The following is a 17,743-nucleotide window of genomic DNA, read 5'->3' as shown; positions in this document are numbered from 1 at the left end:
TCTTTGGAAGAATCTAGTATTCTTATCTCCTTGCTAACAAAGGGTTCTAGTTTTCTACCTCCAGTCAGCTTCTTCATGTTTAGCCAGAACTTCCAACTCCACCAGTATTGTAGCCCCTATTAACACTTCATCCTAAGATAGAAGCCTATCCTCCTGAATTTTGTCAAGCTCAGATAGTTCCTCTAGGAGATTGTTTTCCTGATGTCTAGTTCCGAAAAGGTCTTCTTACTCCATTATTTTAGCTTTTTTCTTTAGCATTTTAAGTTTGACCCCTAATCTGTAACCAAGGCATCCTTCAACAACAAAGCTACTTCACCAATGCTGCACCAATCCTTAAATACCTCCACTTTGAGCCACCAATTTTCGAATTTGAAGTAGGTCTGTCTGTGTTCCAAGTCTCCACATTCAAGAAATATAGGACAGTGATCTGAGGCCTATCATTGGTAGAGTTCTTTGTTTGATGCTTTTGAAATTTTCCTTCCATTCCATAGAATATAAAAATCTATCCAACCTAGCAACACTTTGGTGATTGGTTCCCCTGAACCAAGTGTACCTCCCACCCACCAGAACTGGATCATGCAGATCTAGGTCCATCTAGAGATTTCAGACATTATGTTTCTGTGTCTGTTGCATCCCCTTCTCTCCACCATATGCCGAGCTGTATCAACTCTGGGATAATTCTGACAGGTCTCCTTCCCTCTCTTACATTTATCAAGCTTATGTATCTACTATATTTGTTGAAATTACTGACACAAAAGATCTCTGTTAGAGGATCTGTTTTCTTCCACCATCGGACAATGTTTCCGCTCCTGGGTGCCTCCTTCAGTGTCTTCACTATCCGCTCCATTGCTTTCTTATTGAAGGATGTTTGCCTGATGGAGTTCGTACTCCTTTCCGTCCATTCGTATCATTTGCCTGAGATCCTTGATAAATTTTCTATGTCGAAGGATTTAGACCCTACCGCAAAACAGATGGTGTTATCCATCATTTACAATAGAGAGTTTTGAAAGAGAAGATTTTGGGGGGGGGGGGGGAAGGAAAGTCAGGAAAAATTTCAAAATTGTATTTGGAGTCGTGCCTGAGAGAGAAAACTTATGCCTTTTTCTCTTCAACACATCGCACGGCAGGAACTTCTGATTTTTGGTCATTGGCGGCATATTGACATGCACAGGAAAGAAGGTTGTCAGAGATGATGAGGAAGCAATATTGAGGTCTGATATTGTCATTGGAAGACCTCTGGCACAACACGTGCCTAGGGTTTTAATTCAAATTTGCCCGGTCACTTCTCGGGTTCACAACTTAGACAACCAGACAATAGGGCCCAAAATGAAGTTGGACCTTTTGAAAATGCCAACACGTCGTGTCAGCAGAATGGATGTGGAAGAAGATGAAGCTAAATTTCGACTGGTGGAAGCTGACTATGGATTGTTGGCCAGTAGAAGTAAGAAGAGTGGTGTGGATCAGATTATTAGGTCTTCCCATGAGCATGTGGTCGCAAAAAATGTTCTAGCAGACGGAAGAGGAGACTTGTCTCAAGCACCACTTACACTGGGCTCGCATCTTAGTGGTGAAAGGGGATGGGAAGAAGGTGTGAGGGAGATAGAGGTGACCAACGAGGGATTTGTTCACACAATTCTGATCTGGTGGGAAATACTGATGACTGTGAAAGAAGAGGAGGGGAAGAGAGAATAAAAGGGCTTCGACCTCGTGGATAGTAAAGGACAAAAAGTTGTTTTTGGTGAAAGAACCAACGAAAATATTGTGAAGTTCATAAATCATGTCATAATATTGTGAAGTTCATACTTGTTTATCATGAAAATCGTATCCTAAATAGTAAAGTTCTACCTTTGAGAAAAACCATGGTGTTCATACTTGTCATAAAAAATCATCAGAAATCACGGTTCATAGTTATAAGAGTCATATCGTAAGTAAAATCCTTAATAGGAATCATCAAACTCAGTTTTCAAAGAAAATCATACTTTTCATATAACTTTTGCATTTGCTGACTTATCCCACACTTCCTGTTGACCTTGTGGATGTGATTGCGGTATGTGATTAGTTTTAGTTACGTAGTTGTTTGCAAAGAAATCCCTAATAGAGTTCACAACAAAATTGCAATTATGTAGCAGAGTACAGAAGAAGATGATATTGATGTGAGTGACGAATTAACAAGACCGATATTTAAGGAGTATCAGAATCATTTCAAGAGGTCTCTTGCAGAATATATGTAATATGATGTGGAATGTAGAAACTGATTTATTTTGGTGGTTTATTGGACTTTGTTCATCATTTTTGGCATGATTGTACTTATTATTCTCATCTTTTAAGAGGGTTTAAGAATGTTCATAATTTTTTTTATGGATGTCCAAATTTTGGTGAGAACAGAATGTGAGCTTATAGTCCGTGAAGATTGATAGATATTTGTGTGTCGCCTTCTCTTTCTCTTTAATTTTAGTGTATGACTTATTATTTTTCCTTCTTCCCGTAAGTTTCTATGACTTGCACTAGTATATTTGCCAATTTGGTGATAAATTTCTAATAGATTTTTTTGTGATGTGTGGTATCTATGCCTCAGACAGAATCTCATTATGCAATTGGTTTGAAGATATTGAATCAACTCGTGTCAGAGATGAATCAGGTTAGTATTTCATAAGGCTTGTATTTCTTAATATGACTTTGACCGACTGATGTCATATTACTGTCAAAACCATGTCGATGAAATTTAAGAAGGGTATCCCATGAATTAGTTGAGGTGCACGAAAGCTGGCCCGAATACCACGGTTATCAAAAAAAAGAAAGGGAAACTAGCAAAGGAGATATCATGTGATATTTCAACTGCTACAGTTGTGAGCTTTTAAAAATATGTTGGTGCCGAATGACATATCCTAAATCTCCTAATGGGTTGTCTATTTCTGGGGTGTTACAGTTATGTACATAAAAAATGTTCGTTATCTAGTAACTCTTTTAAAGTGATTTATCAGAAGTCTTCTAACATGCAAAGGTCCCCAGATTTTGACATTGATATAGTATTGCTTTTTGTTCCCCCTTTGCTGTCAAATTACTTGATTGTATCTTATTAACTCTACCTTTTAGTAAAGCTCCTGGTTTAATTCAGGAAACTCTTGAGATCATTATTTTGGAATTTAGTTTTGTATATAAGTTGAAGAGAGAATTATCAGCTGAATCTTATGTTGCGAATTGTTGCAATTTTATAGCTAGGTACTTTTTCTTCTGATTTCTAGTATTCTGATATGGACTTAATAAATGGGTAGATTTAAGTCTTTAACCTCTTTATTCTTTGAATCAGCCAGTTCATACAGCTAATAAACTTGTGTGGTTATACATTTTCTTGATCGCAAAATATCCAGCCCAATCCTGGATTGCCATCAGCACAGCATCGTAGGGTGGCTTGCTCCTTCAGAGATCAATCGCTTCTTCAAGTATTCCAAGTATCCTTGACATCAATGGTCCAACTGAAAAATGATGGTAATACTCCATCAGATACAATCATAATTGTGATATTTGACATTGTTATGTGCAATTTGTTATCTTACTGTTGTTGCTTGTTCTTAATATGCAGTAACAATTTCTAAGAATGCGGCTAGCAGCAAACTACATGAACTGGCGCTTGCTCTGTCCCTGAAATGTTTATCATTCGACTTTATGGGAACAACGGTTGATGAAAGTTCGGATGATTTTAACACTATTCAGGTGGTTTTATCTTCTATAACATATATTTATCAAGTTGTCTAACATACCTGCAAATATCATGTTGCTCACTTAACATTGTTGCAGATCCCATCTTCATGGAAGCAAGTCCTGGAGGATCAATCGACGGTGCAGATTTTTTTTGACTATTATGAAATCAATAAGCCTAACATATCGAAGGAGGTCAGTATCATACTGTTTCTGGTGCCTTCAAGTGGATTTTTTGCTTCGTTGTTGTCACACATATTTAACTCATGTGACTGGTGGTTTGAACAATTTAATTGATTTACTAAACTGTTGTCAAGAATGCTCTTTTCAGTCCTCAGTTCAGATTCTCAAACTTGAAGCAGTAAATTGACAAGTGTTACAAGCTTAATTTTGTCTCAGGCTTTAGAGTGTTTAGTCCGGCTGGCTTCAGTGAGGAGATCTCTGTTTTCAAATGACACTTCTAGAGTGAAATACTTGGCACACCTGATGACAGGAACCAAAGACATTATGCAAACTGGGAAAGGTGAATAGGATTATTGTATTTCAATTATGTTGGTCATCTTTATAGACATCATAATCATATCAGATAACATTAGTTGTGTGGGTTTTATATAAATTTGAAGATCAGGATTGGCCTCTCGATTTTCTGTTATTCTCTCCTGGTGTTTTATTTTATTTCTCTTTTCAGTTCTTTGGTTATCTAGACGATTTCTTTCATAGAGTAGCGTTTTATTAAATTTTACGTTTTGGATTGCTATGTTTCTGTATAAATCTAGTGTGATAATATCATATCCAACTCTGCTTGGCCATTGAATTTGCAGACACTTGTTCTGGCCTTGACTGAGGATAGATACATTTGGCCTCCATAAGCCTAACATAAAACATCTGTGGTGCTCATCCATCTTGAAGTCCGTTTGAGGCAATGTCTCTTTGGAGTTAGAATCCCTATGTGTAGACGCCTAACATGTAAACATCCATCTTGGATCTTTTTGTGATAAGTAATACAGTAAATTTTTGTTCATGATCTGGGGAAAAACCCTTTATACCAGAACCTACAAGACGAAGATATACTTTCCAGCAAATGACACACATCATCTATACCAGCAAGAATCTCATTGGGGCTCCAAATTTTGTTAAAAATAAAGGGAATTCCCCTTATATGTGCAAAGCGAAGTATCCCATCAAAACTTATCCTCTTTTTGCCCACAGTTCCCAAATAAGTACTGGGGGAGCCACAATCTAGATTCTGCTTTTCCTTCTTTCGTGTTGAGAGCCCAACTATGTGTCATGTCCTTCACTGCACCTCACATGTGTTATTATGCACTGTGCACTGATGGTTCACTATCCAGTTGTGGTGGACATTCCTCAATTTGTTTTTCCTTTTCAAAATAAGTTGAGGAATGTCCCCCACAACTGGTTAGTGAACCAAGAGTGCACGAGAAGGTGATTCACATCTTCTCCCAGTTGTTTATACATGTAACAGTGCCTCACATATGCAATTTTCCTTATGTTTTCTGGCTTTAACACCCCTTACGTCATTCTTGTGAATAGGCATACCTTCTTCGATGCTTCGGGATCCAAACTGATGGATATGGAAACCCCTAGTCATCTCTTTTCAACGACCTGTGATAAAAAAATTTGACCAAGAGATACCGCTCCCTTCCTTTCCACATCTGTAGGTCCTGATTTGATTGAGTAATGCTTTGCTTTTAGTGCGTATTCATCAGGCTTTGGAGTTCCCTAACCTTCCACTCTTGCAAGTTTCTCCTAAACTTATCTCTCATATTGCCTCCCTGTTTTGCTCTCAGTATACCTGATAAAAATTGTTGCTTCCTTTTGATTTGTGAAAGTCAAAAGAATTGGTGACACTTGGTGTATCTTCGCCCCACCATCTGTGCCTCCAAAAACTGACCTTGTTTAAGTATTTCCATTACCAACTGCTAATGTCTGCCGGTAAAGCTCTTAAAATGAAAGCTTATAATTAACAAGATCCATTTTAAGTATTAAAAACATTGATAAAGTAGCAGGTCTCATTTTTAATGCAATCTTGCTGCTGTATTTATCTATTACTTGTAATTATCAATGGGTGCAGCCATGCAGTACACTTACTTACGCAGATAGGTCTTTTGAGTTTGATGACATATTTTTCCTACTTGATTTTTCTCCTATCTTTGAATATGAAGGGATGGGGGAGGGAGAAAGGAACATGAACATAAGTTGATTCCTTCTGATTTAGCAAGCAGATGGTGGTTTAGAGTGTTACATTTGCTATGTTCTGTCATAGGATGTAATGAAATGAATCCCCATCCCCCTCCTTGGAACAGGTCTGGCTTGTCATGATAATTATCATGAGTTCTGTCGGCTTCTTGGACGTTTTAAAGTCAATTATCAGGTATGAAGCCTTTCCCCCCTTACCTTTTTTCTTCTTGATAGTATGAAAAGGTAGTGTTACGCATCGATGTTGATTTAAATTCTTTTTGTGAGGATTCGTATAAGCTGACATAAGGTGTTATTTTTGGTGTCCATATTAACTTTAAAATAATGTATGTATAACTCTAAGATTGTGTTTTCTCGGTTTTCTCCTTATTGCATTCTTAACTCAGATAGCATTGTGAAATTTTATCTTGTAGATTTTGGAATTTCCTTTGCATATATCCATGTTTGCTTAGATTTGTGATTAAGAGAAGCGAGGAAATTTTCCTTAGGTTAATATTTTAAAGCCAAAAACTACCAACGTTCATCAAAAGGGATTCAATCGAATCCAGTTCATCGAAAACTTTTACTATTTATATTTGTACTTGAACTTTTTAAAAAGGTCTACCTATTGTACATGTCGAATCCGCTTGACAATACAATGATGTTAGAGTAGTGGTCAAACAAGTTAAGATCAAAAGGTCACATGTTTGTAGATTTTGTTTTGCACCACATGTTTTTTTTATTTTTTATATGGAAGCCTCCAAAACATTTTTTGCTTGTTTTAAAGAAAGGGTTTAGACTTTGTACTCCTCACTCCATTGTTGCATCTCTACTCTCTCACCTCCTTTTCTGCGTCACGACCCGCAGTTGCTCCTTGGCAACTCCTCCAATGTTGGCCAGTCAGGTGCCAGCACACTTCATCAGTCTGATGTTCACGGAATAATCACGGAATAAGTTACACAACCTATGTGTTAAAGAAAAGCCCTTTGTTATATATGTCAATAATGCCAAGGGCCATGGAAAATGAGGCATTTCATTGTGAGGTCTTATCATCAGTGGTGGATCCAGGATTTTCGGCTTATGGGTGCTCACTTCTTTTAATGTAAAATTACTATAAATTATATAAGTATAAATGCATAATTATTTAAACGCAATATTTAAAACATTAATGAGAAAAAATAAGATTAATTTACAAAAACAAAAAAAATAATCAATTTTTGAGGAAAAAAATTAGTTTAAAGGATTTCATAACCAAATAGCCAGATTTCTCCAGAAAAATAAGATAAGTTATTGGACATGATTTTTTAATTTTGTCATGTCATGAGAAGCTTATCAAATGTAAAAGAAATTAAGACTAAAAGTTGAGTATATAAAGAAAAAAAAGAGAAGAACATGTGAGAGTTTATATTGGAGGGAAAGAGAAAAAATAGAAAATGTAAATAATTGTTATTAGTGAGAATCGAACCCTTGACCTCCTTAAAGACAAGGCCTTCAAACTAGTCACTAGACCAAAGCACCTATTTGAAGATTTGTTCACTGGGTGCTGAACATTTAATATGCTCAAAGTTTGAAGAAATTACTATATATATATATATAAACACTTTTATGTCGAGATTAATGGGTGCTCGAGCACCCGAAAGAATGAATGTGGGTCTTCCCCTACTTATCATCTTATTTGAATGAAGCAGAAACTACTTGTATTTGCATGCGAGTTGATTAGGTGATCAAAATTTTTCAATGGGATAATGGATACAAATCCTGGTGGCTAAGGGATGATTATCAAGGCCTTGGAAAAATCTAGTTTGTAGCTACTCTGCTAGCATCCAATTTCTTGTTCATCATTGGTAATTAGGAGTTTAATCCGTATATAAATGAATAACATAAAAAATATTGCAAGGGTTGAAATGGGAAAAAAGTATTTGGTATGAGCTAAATGGTTGTGAAAACCCAAAATGTTAACCTGTGTTAGGGCAATGTGAGGGGACTCTGAACACTACCTGATCATGATGAGGTTATAACGGGGATCATCTCTTAGCCCGTTCCTATTTTCCTTAGTGATGGATGAATTGACACATCATATTCAAAAAGATGTGCCATGATGTATGTTATTTGCTGATGACATAGTATTGATTGACGAGACGAGCGGTAGAGTTAATGACATGTCGTAGAGTCTAAACGTTTCAAGCTAAGCGGGACTAAAATAGAGTACATGATAAGAATGGGGTTACTTGAAAGAAACAAGAAAACAATGCGGAAGTGAAAATACGAAGATCAAAGATGGAATTTAAAGATATGCGACATTCTAGAATAAGATTCCTTAATTTCAAGATTAAGTGCTAAGAACCTTAATTGATCTTAGTTTTCAAATTTAGTGGATTAAAATTAGTTATGGTACTAATAGAGACGATTCAAGAACATTGATCAAAAGGTGATCTAGACCCCTATTTCAAAGAAATTAGAGACAATAATTAGTATAATGCAAATTACTTTACTAGATTAACTTAAATATAAACCAAAGATTTCAAGTTATAAATTAGTGTTACCTCTTAAAGAATTGTTCTTACAAGGCTATTAGACAAATTCATAGTTACTACACACAAAGGTGGAAGGAACATAAATCTCTCAAATGATATTCATAATAATGTTGTTTTTAAAAATAACAAAAACTACTCTATATATCGGGAAGACCTATGTTAAATAGCATGGTTTTCGTTTCCTACTTTTATGAAAACAAAAAAGGTCTACTTTCAAATATATATACTCCCTCCGTTTAAAAAAGAATGACCTCCTTTCTGTTTTAGTCTGTTTCAAAAAGAATGACCTTTCTTTTTTTGAACATTTTAATTTTAGCTTTCCACATGGCATATTTAAGGCTACAAGATTAAAGGGCAGTTTTGTACATTTGACATAACTTTAATTTAGGACCACAAGATTCAAAAGTCTTCTTTATTTTCTTAAACTCCGTGCCAAGTCAAACTAGACTATTCTTTGTGAAACAGAGGGAGTAATAAAGTAATTAATTTACAACAAATATAACCATGTTTTATTTACTTAAAAAATAGCCAAAAATCACATTAAATATACACCTACTATACAATATAGCTTGCCAAAAGTCATGGAAAATATACACTGACTATACAATAAAGCTTACCTATACATTAGCTATACATTGACTATGCATTATGATACACTAAAAAAGTTTAACTGTACCTGAAATATGCACTGGCTATACATGAAGTATACAAGGACGATTCAAATCCCGAACAACTCAAAATCATCTCTACATAGTCCCAAAATTTAGATATGAATACTCTCGATGTTTTGAGTCTTTTGATATATAATTCGTTTGAAACGATTCACATTTTCGATACGCCTATTTTTTTTTAAAGAAGCAGAAAAATGATGAAGAAGACGAAGCGGAAGAAGATGAAGAAGAAGAATGACGATGAAGAAGAAAAAGCAGACAACTAACGAAATTGAAAAAAGAAAGAAGAAGCCATTAATGTATGAATTGAAAGGAAGAGGAAGAACATATTTGGCTAATTTTAGTAATTTTTGAAAGTTAGGCTAATTTGGGGGTAACACCAAGTGCTGAGTGGCTACTTTGCATAATTTGCTCGCTAATAAATACTAAAATCAAACTAGGAAACTTTAAACTAGGAAAGCTAGTAAAAATAATACCAAAATTCTTCCCAAAACTACCTACTAGAAATAAGGAAAGTAAGTGCCAAATTAGCACCATAACTGAAGCCACTTTTCAACATGTTTAGGCGTGAATTTCAACTTGTCGTAGGCTTGATTTTCAGCCCCCATGACTCTATGTGGGGTTGAATTTCAGTCCCCTTTTGGGGTCTATGTGGCCCAATTTCGGGCTCCATGTGGTCCTTATCTTCCTCTTATTAGACTTGTACTTGGATCATCCGATCATGAAATATGTATATCATTTAGCCCATTCTGTTCCTCAATTCTTGGACTCGTTCTTGGGCTCTTCTTCCACGATAAGCATCTTCTTAATTTCTCATTGAATCCCGTCAACCTTTAATAAGATAAGCTTGAAATATTAAATTATATTATTATTCCAAAATAAAAATGTTAACTTTTGTAACAGTGTAATTAAAATACGGGAGGTATGCATAAAAAACGCAAACCATAATGGAAGGCAGTGTTATGAACCCAAACCTGGAAAGAGGTCTTTGAAATTACGCAAACTAATAATTAGAAACTTTGAAGCAATAGAAGAATGTTTTAATTGCCTAAAGATTGAGATTTATTAATTAAATTAAATAGTTAAACTTTTTCATGATTTTTCTGCTTAGGGTTTTAGCAAGTACTTCAATTTTGCCAAGATTTGTGAATTAATAATCATACTAAGAACCCTTCGGGGTGGCCCAGTGGTTTGGGCTTGGGACTTCCATGTTGGAGGTCTCAAGTTCGAAACCCCTTGCCAGCGAAAGTAAGGGGTTTGCCTTCTGGGTCGAGCTCGTCGCACCGGGCTTGCCTAGTGCGGGTTACCTCTCCTATGTGATTTGCGAGCTATTGCATAGGAGCGGGGGTTTTATCCTGTGCGCACCCAAAGAGTAGCGGCTGCGGGTTTCCCTTGTCATAACAAAAAATAAAAAAAATAAAATAAAAATACTAAGATAATCCAAGAGAAGATGTAAAGTTGGTTTAGTTTATAATTTTGAGATTACCATAGTATCAATTAGACCAGAGCATGACATTGTTTGAATCTAAAAGAACTTCATGTAAGGTGAAATAAAAATAATGTTGTTTTTACTACCATTTAATAAAATATAAAGCATAATAATATCGGTCAATACAACATCATATTGAACTAGTTGCTAGTGGGTATGTAGTATGAAGACGAAGAATCTTGTATTAGTAAACCATTTTTAGGTCCATAACCTGAACCAAGTTGGTAAAGCCAATTCTTCGGTAATGGTTGACCATATCAAAGTCTTCATGAGGATATACTCGTGGATAATTTGTTTGCTCTTAAATTATTTTTTTGGATGACCATTGCTTGCTCTTAAATTTGCTTTTCATTGACATGCTCATTGCAGAATTTACCATTTGTCTCGAGTCTGACCAGGCCAGGATATTTTGTTTCATCTCCCTTTTCCCCACAATGTGTTTTATGTGCCTTCTTTATGTGGTTTTGATACTTCTTTCGCAGTTATCTGAGCTTGTGAATGTGGAAAGTTATGGGGACTGGATACGTCTGGTTGCTGAATTTACTTTGCAATCTTTGCAGTCTTGGCAGGTTAACTCTTTGATAACTGGATTCAAGAATAGCCTTTGGTCATTAAAATTTTACTCTGTTTTCACGAAATTTCTGATTTTATTCCCATGATCAGTGGGCTAGCAGCAGTGTTTACTACCTTCTTGGGCTGTGGTCTAGATTGGTTTCGTCGGTTCCATATTTGAAGGGAGACACACCAAGCCTGCTTAGTGATTTTGTGCCAGAGATTGTCAAAAGTTTTATCACATCTCGATTTGGTTCCTTTCAGGTTGCACTGAATCGATTTTGCATGTGAGGTTGCATCAAGAGTTATCATATTAAGTTGTGGCTTGCGATTTACTTTCTGTTATGTTTTGGTGTTTCAGGGTGAAGTTTCTGATCTCTCAGAGAACCCCCTTGACAATGTCGAACTTCTTCAAGATCAGCTCGACTGCCTTCCTAATCTTTGCAGATTTCAGGTTCAGACTCTAAAATATTGACACTTAAAAAGATTATCAAAATGTTCTGAAAGCTGCTCGACTTTCTGTTTATTTTTTTAAGTTCAGACTGCTCAGAATATGTTTCCACTGTTGGTTTTTGACTTGCTGATTTTTCTGAATTTGTTTGATACAGTATGAGAGCTGTAGCTCATACATCATGCAGATTACTGATCCTCTGCTTCAGATGTATATGGTATGCTTAGATCGTCATCTAATAATTTGTAAGAGTTGAATGCCCAATGGAGCTTATGTGTTTGCAGTGATACATTTGTTTCTGTCTGAAACAGGAATCTGCTGAGCCCCAGGTTCTAACAGTGGTGGAAACAAAATTTGCTTGGATAGTTCACATTATTGCAGCTATTGTTAAGACTAAGCAGCTTAGTGGATACAGGTATTGCCAGCTATATGCTTATTTTAACTGTGTTGTGAATCTTCTAGGTTCGCCATTCACCTAATTTTCTCTCATGTATATTTCCACTTTCAGTGGCGAATGTCAAGAAATCCATGATGCAGAACTTTCAGCACGTGTACTGCGGTTGATAAATGTTACTGATAGTGGTTTATGCAGTCAGGTTCACTCAAATTTCCTCTTGATACTTTGGCAATATAGCATTAAAATGTAGAGAAGTTATTTTGTCATGTTCAGCTGAATTAAAATGAAGGTCTAACTCTATTGTGTACTGTATTCTTTGTTTTTTCCTTAGTAACTTGCTCGAATTCGCATATGTTGGGTGACATTTTTGGTACTCACATATTGTTTTTGTCATTCTTCATATAATGCAGAGATATGCAGAAACAAGCAAGCAACGCCTTGATCTAGCTATTCTTGTGTTCTTCCAGAACTTCAGAAAGTCATATGTCGGAGATCAGGCAATACATTCATCTAAGGTACATAATTGAAATTTGTTTGCTATCTTACCCAAGTGCTAAACTTCTTATTTCATTTCTTACTGGGTATTTAATCCATTTATTCCTCTGCAGCAACTATATACCAAATTGGCTGAGCTTCTTGGGCTCCATGATCATCTGCTTATTTTGAATCTCATTGTTGGGAAGATAGCAACCAATCTTAAGTTTTACAGAGCGGTAATTGTAATAGTTAATTTCTTGTGATTTTTCGATTAAAGTGAATCATTATTTCTCTTCTTTTTCATTAGAGTGATGAAGTTATCAATCAAACATTAAATCTCATGTTGGAAATGGCGTCTGGGCAAGTATCATCTTACTATTATTCTCAACTCTTTTGCTATTATTAGAATTGAGGACATCTCCTGGCTCTTTGTAATTAGTTTAACCTTCTTGAATTGACAGATATATGACTGCAAAACTTCTGGTAAAGTTGGATACCACTCAATTAATAATCTCCAATGGGAATGTAAGTATTGTTTGTAACTGTGGTGTATTGCTCTCCTTTCAAGTTGTTCCTAAACATTTGCAGCTTTGGTCTGATACTTAAAATTTTGTATATTTAGAGGGAAGAATTCCCCTTTTTAGGGGACTACAGGTGCTCTCGTAGTAGAACTACCTTCTACTATATTATTGGCTTGTTGATCTACATGGAAGATAGCTTTTTGAAATTTAAAGCATCAATGGATCCACTTCTGCAGGTATTCATGTTTTTGCGATGGTGATTAATGTAACATTCTTATTTGTCTTACCTTGAATAGTATGCGAAGTGTTTTTTCCCCTCAGCTTTTTTTTTTGGTTTAATTGCACCACAAATTGCTCAACTCTCTTTTCATTAATTAATTGCTCCTAGTACTTTGTTTTAGTATTAAAAAATTCAGAAGCTTTACTTATGCTTCTGCTCCTCACTCTGATAATTTGAGTTTAATGATGCAATAAAAGGTCTTGCTCAGTTTGGAATTGGTACCAGATGGCTTGTTTCACACTGATGATGTTAAACAAGCATTAATTGGGTTGATGAGGGATCTTAGAGGAATTGCAATGGCTACAAGTAGGTTAGTAGCATGGTCAATATCAATATTTTCTGTTGAAGGACTAGACTTTGATATTTTTAACACACTAATTTTCTCTTTGTTCTCCTATTCCTACCAATCAACAGCCGAAGGACATACGGTTTTCTATTTGATTGGTTATATCCAGCACATATTCCTCTTCTTCTCAAGGCCATAACAATATGGGCAGACACCCCAGAGGTGAGTCTTAATCCACAACTTGACATACTGCTCTGATGATTACATAAGCTCGTCCATAATTGGTTATAGTTGCATCCATCAACCCCTTCCTTCTACCTCACCATGGTTCTCTTATCATCATCAAACTTATATGCTTACAGTTGTTTTATCCATATGTTAGTGCTTGGTCTGTAAATAGCCACTCTACCCCACAAAGGTAGGGGTAAGGTCTACGTACAACCTACCCTTCCCAGACCCCACTTGTGGGATTTTACTAGGTATGTTGTATTCACTTGATAACAGAACACTTAATCCTAGAGGTTTTTTGTATATTTGAAAAACAAAATCAAATATTTGTAATGATTCAACTGGTGAAAGTACTTTTTTGAAGTTATCATGTACACATGCAGTACCTTGTGGTAAGCAGTTAAAGTGTACTACTGCATTAATCCTTTTAGGGTTTAATTGTTCTTCAAAGAGCGGTAGAGTAAGCTCAGATTTCAAGAACTGGTATGGTGTTTTGAAGTTAAAAGCTACCAGGCACAATTCTTGAGGGGGGGGGGNTATCTTTTTTTCCGGTGATCTTAGTTTCTTTCTGGCATCTTGACAGTTTGTTAGATCTCTCTGTGATTTTAATCTATAAACTGTAGTATCCTTTATGGGGGAAAACAGAATTTATGGTGCTTTGGGATTTAAGTCTTATGATATCACCAGGCTCATTGCCAGAGCTCAAGTCTTGTTTGAGTGGGAAGAACAAAGTAGCAATTTGATGCGCAGAACTATGTACATTCAGCCGGGAAACCATGGATTACACGAGGCATCAAAAGACTCTGGTACTTGCACTAGAGGGTTGAAGCTAAACGAACAGCGGGCGAGGTTTTTCTGCTCAAGAAAAAACAGCAAATTTGGAAGATTAATAAGCATAGTGACAGTGCAAGGTGAAAATAGATCTGTCATTATTATTCCACAGATTGCATTCAATGCTGGGCGGCGCAACATAACATTTAAGATTGACAACTTCATTAATGAATACAGGGGAGCCTTTATTATAAACATTCCTAGGAAGACTGACCCAAAGATCCGTTGTGAAAACTCACTTAGGGCTAGCAAGTTGTCGACAAAGCTGAAGCTCGAATCAACACCAGCAACAACACTACCATCTCTGGAGGACCTATGAACTGTGAAAATGGGTTGCTAAGCAGGTGTGTTGTTGGGAGTTTCAACATAGACCTGAAGGAGAAATCAACGCTAGCAGATTTACGGAGGTGGTCAGTGAACATCTGGAAGAATGTTTTTGGAGTGAACATATATGCAATGGGTGGTTGATCGTATTTATTCGAATTCCCAAACAAACACATGCCAGAACACATTTTACAGGGGCGAATGGTGCTGGAAAAATCTGAAGATTCATCTGGAATGGTGGTCTCCGATGGGTGGATGCTGCTTCTACATCCAACATAAGGCTTTGGCATGGGTCTTCCTCTACACCTCTGAACAGATAAAATTTTCGGAACCATCCGCCAAAGTTCTTTGCCTTGAGGGGCAAAAGTTAAACATCAGCTCAAAATAGGGGCAAAAGTGCCAAATAACCCAGGTTCCACTTATGCAAAAATTGGGCTCCTGTTCGGACACACATGCAAATTTAAATAAGGGAGCCAATGTCCCAATTTTAAATGCAGGCAGACTTTATTTGCTGAGACCCGCACATCCCTTTAATCGAAATCAGTTGGATATACAGAGCCGTATTCAAAAGGACCCAATGTCGGTGGTGATCAAAGTTAACTGTTTAGACACCAGTTTCTTCTATAGCGATTTTGCAGATTTGCCGACTCAAGAATCAGAAGATGATCAACCCCAAAAAGTGAATGACAGGGGGAACCTTGAAGAAGGGGATGATTACAAAGATGCAATGACAAATAAAGAAGGGGAAGGAGCATGGATTGACAATAATAAAGATCAACAAGACATGCAAATGGTTGAGTTAATTGAAGATGCTCCATGGACAATAGAGGATGCTGAACCTTTAAATTTTAAAACATTAATTTGAAGAGATAGATGGGGAGATAGACACATCACTGTAAAATAAACTAAGAACAAAGGTTGGGATTGAATTCCAGGGATGCAAAAAGGAGGCATTGGCACTTTTCATGAAGATAGCAAAAGGCCCGGAAATAAGCGGAAATAAGCACTGTAAAGATGGATCTTGGGCCTAACTCAACCTCAAAAGCTAGCTTGTCAAGAAAGGATTGTCCAAGTCCATATAAGGAGATCAAATTCCCATCCCTTTTCCAATGTGGGAATTCTTAACACTCCCCCGCACACTCAGACCTCGTTAACTGGAGCGTGGACACTATAATATGGGGCCCAGCATCGGTGAACAAAGAATTGGGATGGGTCTGGGCTCTGATACCATGTAAAGATGGATCTTGGGCCTAACTCAACCTCTAAAGCTAGCTTGTGAAGAGAGGATTGTCCAAGTCCATATAAGGAGACCACATTCCCATCCCTTTTCCGATGTGGGAATTCTTAACAAGCCAGAGCCTATGGCAACTTAAAAATTAAAGGCCTACAAGAACTGAAAGGGTTGGTAATTGACATGAAATTTCGAAGTACAGGAGCAAGAAATAGGGGGAAGGAGTCTTCTAATGGGATATGATGAATGTCAATTTAATATCCTAGAATGTGAGGGGGTTAAATTGCTAGAGAAGAGAAGGGTGGTTAATAGTCTGATCCAAAAATGGAAGGCAGATTGTATTCTGTTTCCAGGCAACAAAGTTAGAAGGGAATATAGGGAAATAATCAAGCAATTATGGGGGAATAGAGGAGTTAGATATGGGCAATTGAAGCCTAGTGGGAATAGGGGAGGCATCCTGATGTGTGGAAAAGCAAGTTTTGGGAAGGGAGGATGGTGGAAAGAGGATCTTACACTTTGACATGCTGGTTTAAATCAAGGTCTCAGGATTTCAAATAGTACATGGGAGGAGTTTATGCTCCAAATTGTAACAAGGAAACAACAAGAAGTTTGGTAGAAGATTGGGGCTGCAAGGGGACTGTTCACAGGGCCTTGGGTGATAGGGAGGATTTAAATAGTCATATTTGCTTCAGAAAAGAGGAATTGTACCAGAGACTCTAAATATATGAATTAATTTTCGGATTTTGTTGATGATATGGAGTTGATTGATCCCCAGGAAGGGGGCGGCTACTCATGAACCAGGGGGAATAACCTGGACACATCATCCGGGATTCATTGAATTTTTAATTCTACAAAATGGAATGATACGTTCACCAGTGTCAAGCAAGAGGTTCTTCCTAGAATCAGCTCTGACCACATCCCAATTATGTTTGGCAGATGGGGGCACACCAAGTGTTATTTCAAGTTTGAAAGTTGGTGGGTAGAAACTGGAGGGCTTAAAGCAAGAGGTTCTTCCTAGAATCAGCTCTGACCACATCCCAATTATGTTTGGCAGATGGGGGCACACCAAGTCTTATTTCAAGTTTGAAAGTTGGTGGGTAGAAACTGGAGGGCTTAATGTGAGAGTGAAGAATTGGTGGAGTTCTTACACACATGGGAATTAGGAGAAAGGAAAGAATCTAATCCTAAGTCAAATTGTTGACTTGGATAATATTCAACAACATGGATGTTTAAATAATGTGGAGGTCATAAGGAAAGCAAGTCTGTTTATAGAATTTGAATATTATGCAAAAAAATAATAATTAAGAGATAGCAGGGAGAACAAAGATCCAGAACACCGTGAATAAAATAGGACAATAAAAATATAAAGTTCTTTCAATAAACTGCTAATGCTCATAAGAGGAATAATCATATTGATCAATTGGTGGTGGAAGGTTCATGCACAAGCTAGTAGATTCACAAAAGATGCCATTCATCAGAGGAAGGCAAATTACAGGGCTGTATTTATTGCTAATGAATGTATTATGTATAGACTCCATGCTGAAGGAAAGAAAACCAGGAATCATATCCAAGTTGGATA

At 36.8% G+C, this 17,743-nt stretch overlaps 1 protein-coding gene across 1 annotated transcript in view; it reads left to right on the top strand.

Moving 5' to 3' along the window:
- The first annotated feature begins 2,566 nt into the window (after positions 1-2,566).
- The window catches only part of LOC125849725 (uncharacterized), a 31,460-nt gene continuing 16,283 nt past the window's right edge, over positions 2,567-17,743 (top strand). The window contains exons 1-19 of the mRNA XM_049529696.1: positions 2,567-2,638; positions 3,369-3,486; positions 3,581-3,711; positions 3,796-3,891; positions 4,096-4,219; positions 6,021-6,088; positions 11,069-11,155; positions 11,250-11,402; positions 11,500-11,592; positions 11,747-11,806; positions 11,901-12,004; positions 12,098-12,185; positions 12,397-12,501; positions 12,595-12,699; positions 12,771-12,823; positions 12,925-12,988; positions 13,086-13,220; positions 13,462-13,574; positions 13,679-13,772. Of these exons, the coding sequence (XP_049385653.1) occupies positions 2,567-2,638; positions 3,369-3,486; positions 3,581-3,711; positions 3,796-3,891; positions 4,096-4,219; positions 6,021-6,088; positions 11,069-11,155; positions 11,250-11,402; positions 11,500-11,592; positions 11,747-11,806; positions 11,901-12,004; positions 12,098-12,185; positions 12,397-12,501; positions 12,595-12,699; positions 12,771-12,823; positions 12,925-12,988; positions 13,086-13,220; positions 13,462-13,574; positions 13,679-13,772 (1,863 nt within the window). The remainder of the gene's footprint in view (positions 2,639-3,368; positions 3,487-3,580; positions 3,712-3,795; positions 3,892-4,095; positions 4,220-6,020; positions 6,089-11,068; positions 11,156-11,249; positions 11,403-11,499; positions 11,593-11,746; positions 11,807-11,900; positions 12,005-12,097; positions 12,186-12,396; positions 12,502-12,594; positions 12,700-12,770; positions 12,824-12,924; positions 12,989-13,085; positions 13,221-13,461; positions 13,575-13,678; positions 13,773-17,743) is intronic.

This window comes from Solanum stenotomum, unplaced genomic scaffold (genome assembly GCF_019186545.1).
Source record: "Solanum stenotomum isolate F172 unplaced genomic scaffold, ASM1918654v1 scaffold10204, whole genome shotgun sequence".
NCBI lineage: Eukaryota > Viridiplantae > Streptophyta > Magnoliopsida > Solanales > Solanaceae > Solanum > Solanum stenotomum.
The sequence above is the reverse complement of the archived record's forward strand: the minus strand, read 5'-3'. Positions and strand labels throughout refer to the sequence as shown.